The sequence below is a fragment of the Vanessa tameamea genome, chromosome 5 (genome assembly GCF_037043105.1).
Source record: "Vanessa tameamea isolate UH-Manoa-2023 chromosome 5, ilVanTame1 primary haplotype, whole genome shotgun sequence".
Taxonomy (NCBI): domain Eukaryota; kingdom Metazoa; phylum Arthropoda; class Insecta; order Lepidoptera; family Nymphalidae; genus Vanessa; species Vanessa tameamea.
Window position 1 is genome coordinate 12,022,522 of NC_087313.1, and position 13,522 is coordinate 12,036,043.

The following is a 13,522-nucleotide window of genomic DNA, read 5'->3' on the forward strand; positions in this document are numbered from 1 at the left end:
AGTAGTGGCTAGATTTCTTGGTATAGTTTTAATGATTAAAATTTCAAGAGTACCATATTAGCTCGCACCAAGACTCACACTCAAAATGTCACATTTCTCTTTTTCTGCTAATAAAGATAATCATTTATCTTGAGAGTTTTAGCATTCGTATTGAAAGTAACCGAATCAAATGTTTATGAAATGGAACATAATATCGTTCTTATTTTTCTCAATTAAACCAGAAAAGCAGACATCTCATCAGACCCTTAAAGGTTAATTATAAAAAATATCCATAGCTTTTGTTAAATGATATAACAGCATATCTTGCTTGGTTCAAAAAGGTTTAATAAAATGTATGGAATGTAACAGTCATCACAGGTAGACGGACCAGTATCGAACTGGTTTTCACTGGGAGTCTTTTCTTTTGCTGTACCTATAATATATATTTTAATTAAAGTTTAATTGTTTTCCATTTCTTCGTAAAATCAAAAATTTTTGACATTTAAACAATGTTACTACTAACAATTATAATAATAAAAATAAGCACGAAAAAATCTACATTTTTAATAACATTCGTTAAATGTTACGAAGTTAAATGTTCGATCAATAGAATTATATCGTTACGGATCTATTCAAACTATAATAAACCACTTAAAGCTGTATTTTAAATTAAATAAGTTTTAGAGGTTGGACTTTATAGAGGCTAAATCGTGACCCGACCATTTAAATAATCAAGGCGGTCAAACAATATGGCATATTGTAATACCGAAATTTTGTTAACAAGCTTATGACACATTCAAGGATATTGTTGACCTCAAGCCATACAGAGATATGTGACCTATAAAAATACTTGAACTCTCGAAAACGTACTCAGACTACGGTCGCCAAAGTTGTTAAAGAAAACTCAAATCTATATCGGAGAGCTTCGAACTATGCTTAGACCACAAATAGTAAAGAATCGTGACCTAGGTATTTAAGACTTCATTGTGCGATTGAAGCAACAACTGAAGAATTACAATCACATTTAAGTGTCATGACCAATTTATATCCGTGTTTCGGACATTAAAAGATGTAAATCAAGCAAATACGTCTTCATATTTTAGTTTTGAAGACAAAAAACGTAGCAAAAACACGGGGGCCCACTCTTATCGCACTTGTCCATCAACAACAATATTTTAATAACCTTTGCAATTTTTTTCATCTTGGCGACGATCTCTATCTATGACCACCCACGTTTTATTGGCATTGTTAAGGACGTAGACCGTCCTTTTAATTTTAGGACAGTAGGACCCGAGAGTAAATCACGGCATTGTTGAACTGAATCATACGTACCTTTACTTAGTAAGCCTTTTATAAACACCCAACATAAGTAAAAAAAAAATGAAAATCAGTTTTGCCAAACTTATGATAAGTCAGTTGCAATATTTTTTTTAAACTTCGAAAACGTCATAATTTGAACCGAAACCAACCTGTTTACTAAAAGCAATTAATGTTTATGGACAAAAATAAGATACTGCGGAAGCGTGGATTTTTTTGCTTCGTACCTGATCTTAGAATTTGGTCATTGAACCTCTATCTTTATATCTTTAGAATTAAAGATACTTCGAAAGGAAACATAATCAAATTATAGCACCACGTTTAATAATAGTTTTATGAGTATATTGTTATGTTCAACTTGCATTTAATGACTGTTTCTTAAAAGGATTACTGGTCTTATCAGTGCTGACGTAGTTTTATTTTTAGCGAGTACATGACTGTTATATGCTCAGAAATATCGTGTGCATTTTATATTTAAGTAACAGCATTCTTAGCAGCACAATAGTTTTACTTGGTATCTAATCATTTCGTGATATAAGATATTTTATTTTCAATCTTTCAATGTCAGATAAACTGATTAACTTTAATGAGATAATTATTCTGTTTTATTAGAAAAGTAATTTTGAAAATGTCAGCTGTTAACTACGCATAGTGGGATTAACATTGGATAGTAAAGCCGCTGATAACTAGAATTTTCAATTTATTTAATACATTTATGCAAACCGTTAGTATAAATATCTTTCACACGTTTGCGTGTTTAATCGTCATTAATTGAGGACGGTGCGTGCTGTTCCAACTGATCAGTTACGCTTTTTAGTATAAGGGGACGATCACGCCACTATGGACCCACAGCTTCACGCCTAACATCATTATTTGTAGGTAACGTAAAACGTCGCACGGTTTTCTGCACTGCAATTTCTTGACATATTTTCTTGGTGCTAACGTAATATAACTCCATCTACTTGTTCGAAAGTAGATGTAAATTAATATCCTGTCCACGTAATCGAAATCATTGAAACATACCGGACAGTCGGTCAATGTGTTTCACGCATAAGGTGCAACGTTTCCTGTGCCCGCTCTGCCTTGTAATCACTAATCATAGATTCAGAATGTTCGCGTGTCAAATCGCTTTTCCTGAAAGAAAAGTGGGATATTATCATATTTATATAAACAACTCGTCGTGAAATATTTAGTTACGTGTTTATCCATCGGCCAGGTCGTGCTTCGGTCTCACCGCTTAGTCCTAATTGTTGGCTATTTTTAACAGTAATCGATAAATCATATTACATTGATATTCAAGAAAGAACAAAAAATAGTTATTGAGGGACATCGTTCAATGTTGTATGTAAGCATCTTAAAACTTCTAAATGATTACGATGACTCATACCATTTCACTAATAAACAGTAATTGGTATTAATAAACAACACTATCTCACTAAGTAGTTAGTAAATCATTGTTATTTAAGCCTTTTACGACAGGGCCCGACTTTAATTACTTAGTTGTTGCAATTGCACATTTTCTCATGTGTTATGCACTGTTTTCCTTTGTAATTCGAAGGACGCAGTCTTATAATTTACAATAGTACATTTTGTATTAATTTATGAAGTAACATTTTATAAGATATAAATTTACATCATGAACCTTTTCTTTCAAAAATAAACGTTTTATATTTGTAATATTGTCAACAATCTTATTTATTGAATATTGCTAAGCTATCGATACTAAGTGTAATCGTTGCAATTTAAATTTGAGTTTTCAAATCAACCTCCATAAGGTCCACATTTACTCCTATAAATGAATATTTAAATAACTGAGTCACAATGTAATCCGCGACATCACACCTCTTGAGAAAGTAAATTTGCATTTATGGTAAATTTAACTCAATAAGGTAACACATTACGGTAAATGTGAACATGGAGTTGATTTCGCTATTATCTTTTGGTTATATTGGTTTATGTAAAGTGTACTGCATTGAAACGTTACCTAACCAAGCCTCTTTATATAAATGAAGCTAGATTTAATAGTTGCATATTGTATTACGATTCATAACAATATTTTTTATCGTCATCTGAGGAATGATTTAAAGTTTTGATTAAACGAATATATTATTATAGATTGATAGATTTATCAAATCAGAAAGTAAAAACTTTGACGGTACATTTTGAAGTCATTTAAAGTATATATTAAGTGTTGTAGAATAAGAATTTTCCAAAACATTAGATCAGCAGTTAATTTTAGAAGAAAAAAAAATGGCCTAGTTTCTATAGTTATCATTCATAGGAAGTATGAGGAAATCAAATGACACCAAGAACTATTGTTTCAATTATCGTATCTATAACAAACTATATAGTTTATAAATAGCATAAGCTATCTAAAATAGTAAATTGCATACATTATCGCTATCGCTCATCTATCAACGCTTAATGGATTCGATCCGTATATCAGAATGTCGATCGGCTTATCTAAATTGCTAAGTCCTTGATGCATTTCAACACTTTCAACGCCATTTTCAAACGTGATCACAACCACACAACTGTAGGCGATTGTATTTACAACAACAGATCACTTAAATACTTGTTAGTACATTTCCGTGTCAAAAGAGAAAGATGTATATTGTAAGAAGTATAAATCAGTAATATATCTTTGGATTAGCTACCGTTAACATAAATGTTCAAACAATACATTAATTAATAATTCAATCGTGTAAGGAATCAATTCGCTTTCTACGTAGTTGATTCACTTAAGAATAATCGATTTCTTCGTTTCAGGGTAATCGAGTCATTGGAAATTCCGAATCGACTTTGACAACGCAAGAAAATTTCCACACCTGACTTTGAAAATCTGACGCTCTGTCACTTGTGCTGAAGTTTGCCATTATTAGCGAAAAGTCTGGAGTAAAGCTGATGAGATCTAGTGACTGACACTTGTGTGATGTGCCGGCAACACCACATGGAAGTGCAGTTGGAGGTTACTTGATCTCAAAGTGTCCAAGACCTGGTTGAGACTGAAGAATGAAGTTCTCAACGGGGTCTAGCTCCAGCAGTCTCGCCAGCGACTCGCTGTCGAGGAAATCGACTCTATGCATCTACACCGAAGTAGATGCCACGATGCCACCGCCCTGTGAAAGAGTGAGTTTATTTAATTTTTTTTTAGTCATAAATCATCATTTATCGTAGGCGGAACTAATAACTACAGAGGAAATCTTAACTACATACGAATTCGTGAGATTTATCCAAGTCAAGTGACATGAATGTAAAAATTTATATCCTGTTACAACTTGTACTAATGTAGATCACGCAGCAAAAACTGGTCAAGATTGTTACATAATTCATAATAGAAGTATGGGTGAACAATTTTAATTGTTAACGGAAATGGTAGTAATACAAATCATAAATTAGTAGATGTCATACATGCATTTGTATACCCATGTGTTTTTTGCAAATGAGAATATTAACATGGGATGCCTACTATTATGAGATAAAACAAGGTTAGATACTTCTGGACTATGCTTGGTTGACGATATTACAAAAGCTAATCGAAAACGCACACACACACACATACATTGATAAAGCACCACAAACTGTATTTTGTAATTAAGAGAAGCATTGTTGTAGAAGATAAAAACAGTAATCTTCATTACAACGATTTAAGCAACTGAACGATTCGCTTTCGATTTTCCTTCGCGTACACCACAATTACTTTCAATTTCATACGATAATAACAATATTGTATTTACTGAAACAATGCAAAAAGCCGAGCGTCCGGGTTGGAGAGTTCAGGCATTCGAGAGAAAGTTATATGTCATCTGCCACTTCGGACAGTTGCATTGCAACACCACGAATATTTATATTATAATCTTATCCATTACCCGCAATCAACTTTAAAGATACAACAAGCACAGTCACTTTAACAACGCCACATGTTATAACTTGTTTCATTTCAAAAAATACACAAGTAAATATCAAATAAATCTCTACTTTTGGTTACTTTCTGATCTAAAATTTGATAATTTAATTTTGTATGTACCTAATGGAAGTGAGTACAATTTTGCATGATAATAGTGGTAAAAGATTGACAAATATTGTACAACTTGATAATTGTTACCACTAACACGATCAAATAATATTACTTGGTTAAGAATTCACACGTTACGTCGTATTAAACTTTTTCTAACGTATCGTGCCAAAACACTAAAAACATACTAAGTAGTAAGGTTAATATTGGACTTGTAATATACTTAACATATTTATGACATTAGTTCTGCTACGGGGTTTGTTATCTGTCGTAAAAAGATCTGATTGTAATTTTGAATGAGGTCTACATGAATACTAATACTTAGACAAACTTAGTCAACTAGTTTTAAGACCGTGTGACATTTTTAGAACACTACTTTCAATTTCGTTTTGTTATAAAATAGGAACTCTACCACTAATTAATGATTGATTGATATATTTATTACATTAATCAAAATTAAGAACAGTTTCGTCACATGCAACTGTTTTAGTTATTTTTATACGACTAGATTAATAGTCTGATGTCTTGTTAACTTTTATTCGTTGTTGTTCTACACCAATATTGTCTCGGTTGTTGCAAGTATAATCTTTATCGTGCTAGATACCAAGGCCAGCATTGTCTTAACTATCACACGTGACGATCTAATGTTCTTGCACTTTCACGAATGTAACATTATCGTTATTGATTTTGACATTTCATCAAAATGAATTGAAACTTTTATTCGCTATCTTTATTAATATCATTTTGTTTTTTAATAAATGTTTTGGCGTATTTGGCTTTGATTAATTTTCATCTCGAGCTTCAATATTTTGTTTAAATAAATCAAAAATGTTTGAGTGAATAATTAAGATTTGTTAAAATCATGTGATTTTCGATAAAAACTTATTAACGTTACGTCTTTTCAAGGAATTAATATATTTTTTTAGATATCGGTACCTAAATAATTTTAATGTCGGATGCAAAGTGATGGTCATTAAAATTCACAAATTATTATCTATTTAACTGTCTATATAATTAAATATAATATCTTATGTTGATTCCAAATATCTGTCTTTACTTTCTTAGGTTTCTTGTTTTTAAGTCCAATTTGAATTGAAACTTACACGTGCAACATTTTTCAACTTAACCAATTTTGAATGCTGCTTTAAAAATGGGTCACTGACTTACAAATACCATATTGAACTTCTCAAAAGATTTCCTGTGAGAACATTTCTCACCGCACTCATTTATTATGTATACTTAAACCAAATAGACAATTGTTTAGCTTAGCCGCTTTCGTCACGACCTCATATTCATTTCGCTTGTTTATCGGAGTGTGTATTTACGCTCCTTTTATTTTATAGTTATCTGACACCACTAAGTCACTAAGTCATCTTGTGGTTTAAGAACATTAATGTATATTGAATTTTTGATATCGTTCACACTTTCATTGTTGTAAAAAACAATATCGATTTATTGCTAGACTTATCAGCACTTACTTATTACATCTTTTATAACGTTATCTCCCAGATAAAAACACTTTATAGAGGTATGCGTTATCAGATTTATTTTAGTTCTCGACATTTGGAATTCCTTAATTTTTGGAATGATTAAATACATTTAAACGTTAAGTGATTTCATGTATAATCGTTAAGTTTAAATTTGTTGCTTATTTTTATAGTTTTCTTAAGGTCGAATATAATTCCGTGTAACGTCATAAAAATCTTCAAGAATTCTCTACGGACTAAATTGTTGCACTACGTTCTAAATTTTATTCTAAATTTAATAAGCATCTTAATTATAGTGACACGTTCTATGCATCGCGTGATCGTCCTTGATCTGCGCGTGCGCCAATGCACGATTCTTTTTCGAAGCGTGCCTTGTGAAGTGTTACATCAACGAAATGCAGCTCATTCGTTCGTCGAAAATTTGAGCAAAAATGACCGTAACTTGTCGTAACTATGTTCATTGTTTGACATTTCTCATAAAGCCCGCATCACTGCGATTAGTCATAGTTTCTCTGTTTGGAATTAAATTTCTAACGATCCAAGAAAAATTGCATCCGTTATTTCAAATTGATGAAACCAATTTTTTATAATATTATATTCAGACAATATTATATAAGGGATCAATATGGTTAAGAAATATTTGATAAGTCCAATAACTTCTTAACTTTCAAGATATATCTGTTGTCGTAACGTTAGGTGCGCTTGGCATTAAACCAGAGCCATATCTCGAACATTATCACCACTTTCATCATTGTGACCTCGCGAGGTTGTCATGTGTAACCATTACTGTTCATCAAATACATCTTATCTATTCAAGGTATTCATGCCTTTTCCATCTTACATCGATTTATAACGGCAAAGCTTTCTCCTAGATACGATATAATGTTTGCGTTTTTATTTAATTCATTTATTGCCTTCGATGTTGTTTTTATTAAAATATAATGTTTCCATTGATGTCTCAAGTATACGAGCAAGTCACTGTCAGATTTATCAGCCATTTGAAATCATACTTTCAAGTAGTTTCTATTAAGACATTGAAGCTGGCAGGTTACATTTTTTTTTTTAAAGAACAGTTAACTGTCGTTGATTCTTGGAAGTCTAGACAATGTTAAACGTGCTTCAATTTCCAATAAAAACACAGGATCTAACAGCGGATGTTGCAATATATCAAACATTATTTATGTTACGGTTGATAAAATAAATTAGAATAATGAAACACCTACATGCATGAGTTATCAGCCTTCAGGCTCGTAAATCCTTGTCGCGTGTCTCGTTAACTAATCAAGAGAACGGACACGTAGCTAGGCCCTTTTCACCTTTACTTTTTTTACTACTACTCAACCCACAGATATCCCTTTGTTCAAATCACTTCTAAACCTCATCCGTTATAAGTACATGATAAGAATGAGACTTGACATGTCCTTTCGTGATTTCATTGTTCTTTGTGTGTATAGTTATTGTTGTGTTCAAATTTTTTATCGTTTCTTAAAATGGTCCAAAAAACCTCACAATCTTATCAATGGATGTGGTAATTTCATTATCTTCCTTAATTACTATCTTCGTATTTAATACCCGCATTGTAACAGACACCTAGATGCGTTTCTTTTACGTACGGGCGTTTCCTTTAACGCCAGTAACGAACTTTTATATCTCCCATGACGACTTGGCTGTGAATTATGTATGACGATTTTAAATTTAACATTGTTTATTATTACATAGGCTGTTAATTATTGACAGAATAATAATAATCACATAATAAATTTCTCAGGATATTTCTACATAACTACTACTGAAAGCTAACCGCAAGTACATAAGTTTAGTATTTAAGTAGTAATCATTGCAACACATTGTATCCTAGGAAAAAATTAAGATATCTTCACATAGTAATTTTTTTTTATATTCTTCAATATAACTGTGCGTCAACTTAATATTTTTTGATTTGGAAAGATTTACAAGTAACATACGACGTTACGTCTTTGTCGTAACTGTAGATGGAATACTGAATAACGCATATACCGTTTATAATATGCGTCTACGCAAGAGATCTGGAGTCGAGATACGTGCGTTATTTCAAAACAATTTAACGCAAATTTGCATATGTTCCATACATGTGGCCCAATACGATTGCGATTTGAAACGTCCATATAATTTTCCGCTCGAAAAATTAACAGACCTGCTCTAAACTCGTTATACGAGACGAAAGAAACGTCGGCTAGATTTTGATCCTGAATCTGGTTCTTATAAATTGTGCTTTTATTAATATTTAACGTGTAAAACTTATTTATACTAAAATAGTTATTTATTGTTAAAAGTAGCACAAGAAAGATTGAATTAATCGGATACAGTTTCTTTATGTCTAACATGTACAATAAGTATTTAAACAACGCCTTTAAATGTCCCACTACTGGGCTAAGTCAATCTTTGTTTTCAAGAATTTTAGAACTATTCTCAACCGATAAATGCAGCTTCTCGGAGTACGAGATGAATTTATAAAAATTGGATGTGCTTGTCGGGCTTTGAGCCCGGAATCTTCAGCTAAGATTCATGTGTCCTAACAATTAAGCCAATACACTCAAATTTTATATTCAATCTAATTATTTTTTATCAGTTCAATTATTTTTGTAACTTACAAATTATTTTGAATCGAGTGAAGTAATTATCAGTAATTAAAACTTAATTATTATGAATTAAACTGTAAATTTAATTAAGCATTAAAATAAACCGGCAAAGAATTATTGAATCGCATCAACTTCTGTAATTAGTTTATTACATTTACCGTTTGATATTATGCAAATACTAGTTTTAAAACAAGCGTAACTTTGTTAATCGACACAGTGAAAATTCACCTTTAACTGTTCTTTGACACGAAACACCGAAACCGACTTTTTTATAAACATTAAACTTCATTTTTAGCCTTCAAAATGTGTATGTATCTGACCCAGTATGCTAATGATTGAAATATATTAGAACAATAATAACTCGGTACTTTACCGTGGTTGTACGAGTGAGCGAGACAGATGCAATTTTCTCTTTTTCCCGTAATTAAAGAAAATTAATTTGGAGCTATTGTTACACAGTTATGCACGTGAACATTATTTATATTGAAGACCAAAACTTAATATGATAATTATTACAAAAAGCCACTATAGAAATCATGCTTTTATCACGTAAGCGTGGAATCGCAATTTTTGGTCTGGGCGGAAAATTACCTATCCACTAATGGAGGCAATAAGGTTAGGTGTTATATATTTACACATTTTACATTTACATACATTAACAGCCTGTAAATTTTCCACTGCTGGGCTAAGGCCTCCTCTCCATTTTGGGGAGAAGGAATGGAGCATATTCCACCACGCTGCTCCAATGCGGGTTGGTGGAATACACATGTGGCAGAATTTCGTTGAAATTAGCCACATGCAGGTTTCCTCACGATGTTTTCCTTCACCGTCGAGCACGAGATGAATTATAAACACAAATTAAGCACATGAAAACAGTCAATCAGTGGTGCTTGCCTGGGTTTGAACCCGCAATCATCGGTTAAGATGCACGCGTTCAAACCACTGGGCCATCTCGGCTCTATTTACACAACTGTCCAAAAAAGTAGTATAATGTTATCAGGTTTCATGTATGAGAGTTTCTTTGTTCAACCATAAATTTTAAATGCCTGGACAGATTTATATGCATCGTTAGAATCCTTACATCATCACGAGTTAGACCGACTCTAAATTAAATAATCTACCTAAATCATTCAGGGCAGTCGTGGTTTTTGTTATTGAAGGTTAAAATTGTTATTTACGAATGATATTGCACGATTACTCCAAGTTCAAGTTTATAATGATAATTTTATAATGTTTTTTAACAGTTATTCTAATTTCAGTATGTTTCGTTAGATGATATATAGCTTAATAAATAAAGTCTTATAAAAATACGTAATATGAAACAATAAAATATATATTGTTATATTTAGTAACAAGATAACATTGTGTATAATATTTTATACGTTTAAATTAATTGTCCAACGTTTAAACAAAGGAAAGTTAGAATTTTACTTATCAATTTAAAACAGAGGCTTTATGAAGTTTATGTGAAAGAACATTCCACATGTACAAAGTATACGTGGAATCATCAAACTGAATATACTTGGAAATTTTGGTCTTAATCTTAAGATTTTATATCGTCTATTTTATATGCCTTCGGTCTAGCGGTAATAGAGGCTGCATACTGTAAGGTCTTGGACTCAAAGTCTGTCTCAGATCAATAAAAACTTGTTGAAAATCTCCTGGCTCAAAGAGCACGTCAATTCGTTGACCCGCCTGACTTCTCTACAATCCTGGATTTCCTTTTCATCGAACTGTGAGAGTATCTTGACTGTTAAAAATAAATCGACTTTAACTATTTTAGCGATTAATATTTTAACAGTTTTAGTTAAGCTTACCGTTTGTTTGTACTAGATCCATTCAAATGGACTGTAACGAGAGTTAGAAAGTTTTAACCTGGTAATATTTTTATTGAATATTTAATTATTTTTCTAGTCACAAAAAAAACAACAACTAATTTGTTTTTTTTTTAAAGCGAACTGTCTTAAATAGTAATAACAAACGTCAACTGAATACAAACTTTATAATAATATAGAGACTCGAAGATACAAAGAGAATGAATACTTTGTTTCATAAAAAAAATCTAAGTTTTTTTTTTTATTCTTTATGACTCACCAACGACTATATTTATAACGAAAAATTGTGGCGTAGTGTCTAAATTTATGTCTGGATTGGATGGAGGTGAAGCTTTATAGATACATGCTCGTACCGCGTCCGTATATAAACCCGTTCGTACATTCGTGTAATATAAAAAAAGACGTGATTAGAAAGGGGCTAGTGAAAATAAAGATTAATGAAGTGCTTGACAAATATCACTTGTTTGACGCGGTGACAGTCAGCTGAAGCGTTAAATCTTTGTTTATAAGCTAACGTCAGATTATGAGTGGCGCTTACTATAGCCGGTTTGAATTGACTTCGTAAGAAGAAAAAATCGATTTGAATTAAAATAGCAGTAATTGTGACATTTGTAATAATAATTATTTTTGAGATTTTTTTTTGAGAATATGTCATACTATTCCAGTCCAACGAAAGTTGAACAGAAATTATAACGGTGAAAAATTATAAAATTAATAATATCTAAACTTATTATTTTACTTAGCACATTTATTATTATATTTTATTCAATTGTTTATTTATGTTCGTATAATTGATTAACAGTCCTGATGTATTGCAAGCGTTAAGTTTAAATTATACAAGCCTGTTTTATGGATTGCCATGCCATATTTGTGGACATTTATTGTTATCGCTCTGCGTTAGAAACGTAACGTGAAATTATGCACTCCATAACATTCCTCAATAAACAGATTATTTAACAGAAAACGGTCTGGCAGTTCTTGAGATTAGCTTAATTCAACCATACAAATTCCTCCAGCTTCATCTTGCATTCTTTCATCTTGCACTATTATGTATAAATAGGTAACGAATAATGACAGACCAGGTCAGAAACGTTTCTCTCGTTTGTTTTTTTTTTTTTTTAATTTAGAAGTTGTTGTCGTGCTTTTTAGAGGTTATCAATTATTTTGGAAATAGCAGATTTTTGGTATAAGCAGTATATATATATATAAGCCATCTGATGGTATATCACTGCTCAGAGATATTAACCATTTACATCGACCGAATAAGGATATAAAATATAAATAAATGTTCGTTACATATAATCATACATATGTGTTCCCTTCAAATGATTATGGTCGACAAAGATAATACTAATAAATGTAAATAATTGGTGTAGATTTATTGTGTAAGGAAAAAAACGAATGTTAAAAGCTACATTTACTATAGAAATTACGACATTTAAACGATGTGTAGGTATTAAAATATATAACCGGAAGCTTGGCTTATAAAATAAAAGGCAGATGGAGCAAACGAAACATTAAAGTAAAACATTAAAAGTGAATATAAAATAATTAGCAATTCGTAAATACGTCAATAATTACTTCACTTTAATGTTTCATCCGCTCCATCGGCCTATTTCTTTATAATCTGAGACCGTTATGTTTAGAACTCTTCACGAATGAAAATCTTAATGAGTTCTTACAGAATAACAGTACATATAAAATTACTATGTGCCGGTCCCGATTTCTAAAGGGTAAAATTCATACAAAGTTACCCATTTCAACTTAGAGTTGAAATACTACCAAAAAAAAATTCTCAGTTTTACTAAGAGCGCTGACTGTTAGGTCAAATGATTATATAAATGTTTGTTTTGAAAAATGGTCCATTTTTAACTTATACAGTTTTTTTTTTAAATTAATATTTGAAGTTACTTCAAATTGGTTAGCATGGCTATCTCCGAAGGTTTCTCGTGTACTCGAGCGGTTTCTCTTATGACCCGAGTCGATTTTAGACGTGAGCCCGGTCACGAGGTTGACCACATTATTGCGTGATACCAGTATTATAGTTAAAGGTAATGTGACAAGGAAATACGAAATCCACTTATCATTTATAATTACTCTCGATGCTTTTCTACTGTTACAATAATAAAGGAAATTTAATTTGTTTATGGTTGATTTACTCACAAACTAATCGGATCGTGAAATACACTTTGACATTTTGTCCACTAACCGTTTGAAATTTTAACCATTCCTTACATCGCAAATGCGCCACCAAGCATGCGAACTAAGAAG

The 13,522-nt window shown here is 31.6% G+C and overlaps 1 protein-coding gene across 1 annotated transcript in view; it reads left to right on the top strand.

The window, feature by feature from the left end:
• The window catches only part of LOC113392237 (putative uncharacterized protein DDB_G0282133), a 51,190-nt gene that overhangs the window by 12,867 nt on the left and 24,801 nt on the right, over positions 1-13,522 (top strand). Inside the window, exon 2 of the mRNA XM_026628558.2 lies at positions 4,066-4,425. Within this exon, the coding sequence (XP_026484343.1) occupies positions 4,309-4,425 (117 nt within the window). The 5' untranslated portion in view covers positions 4,066-4,308. The remainder of the gene's footprint in view (positions 1-4,065; positions 4,426-13,522) is intronic.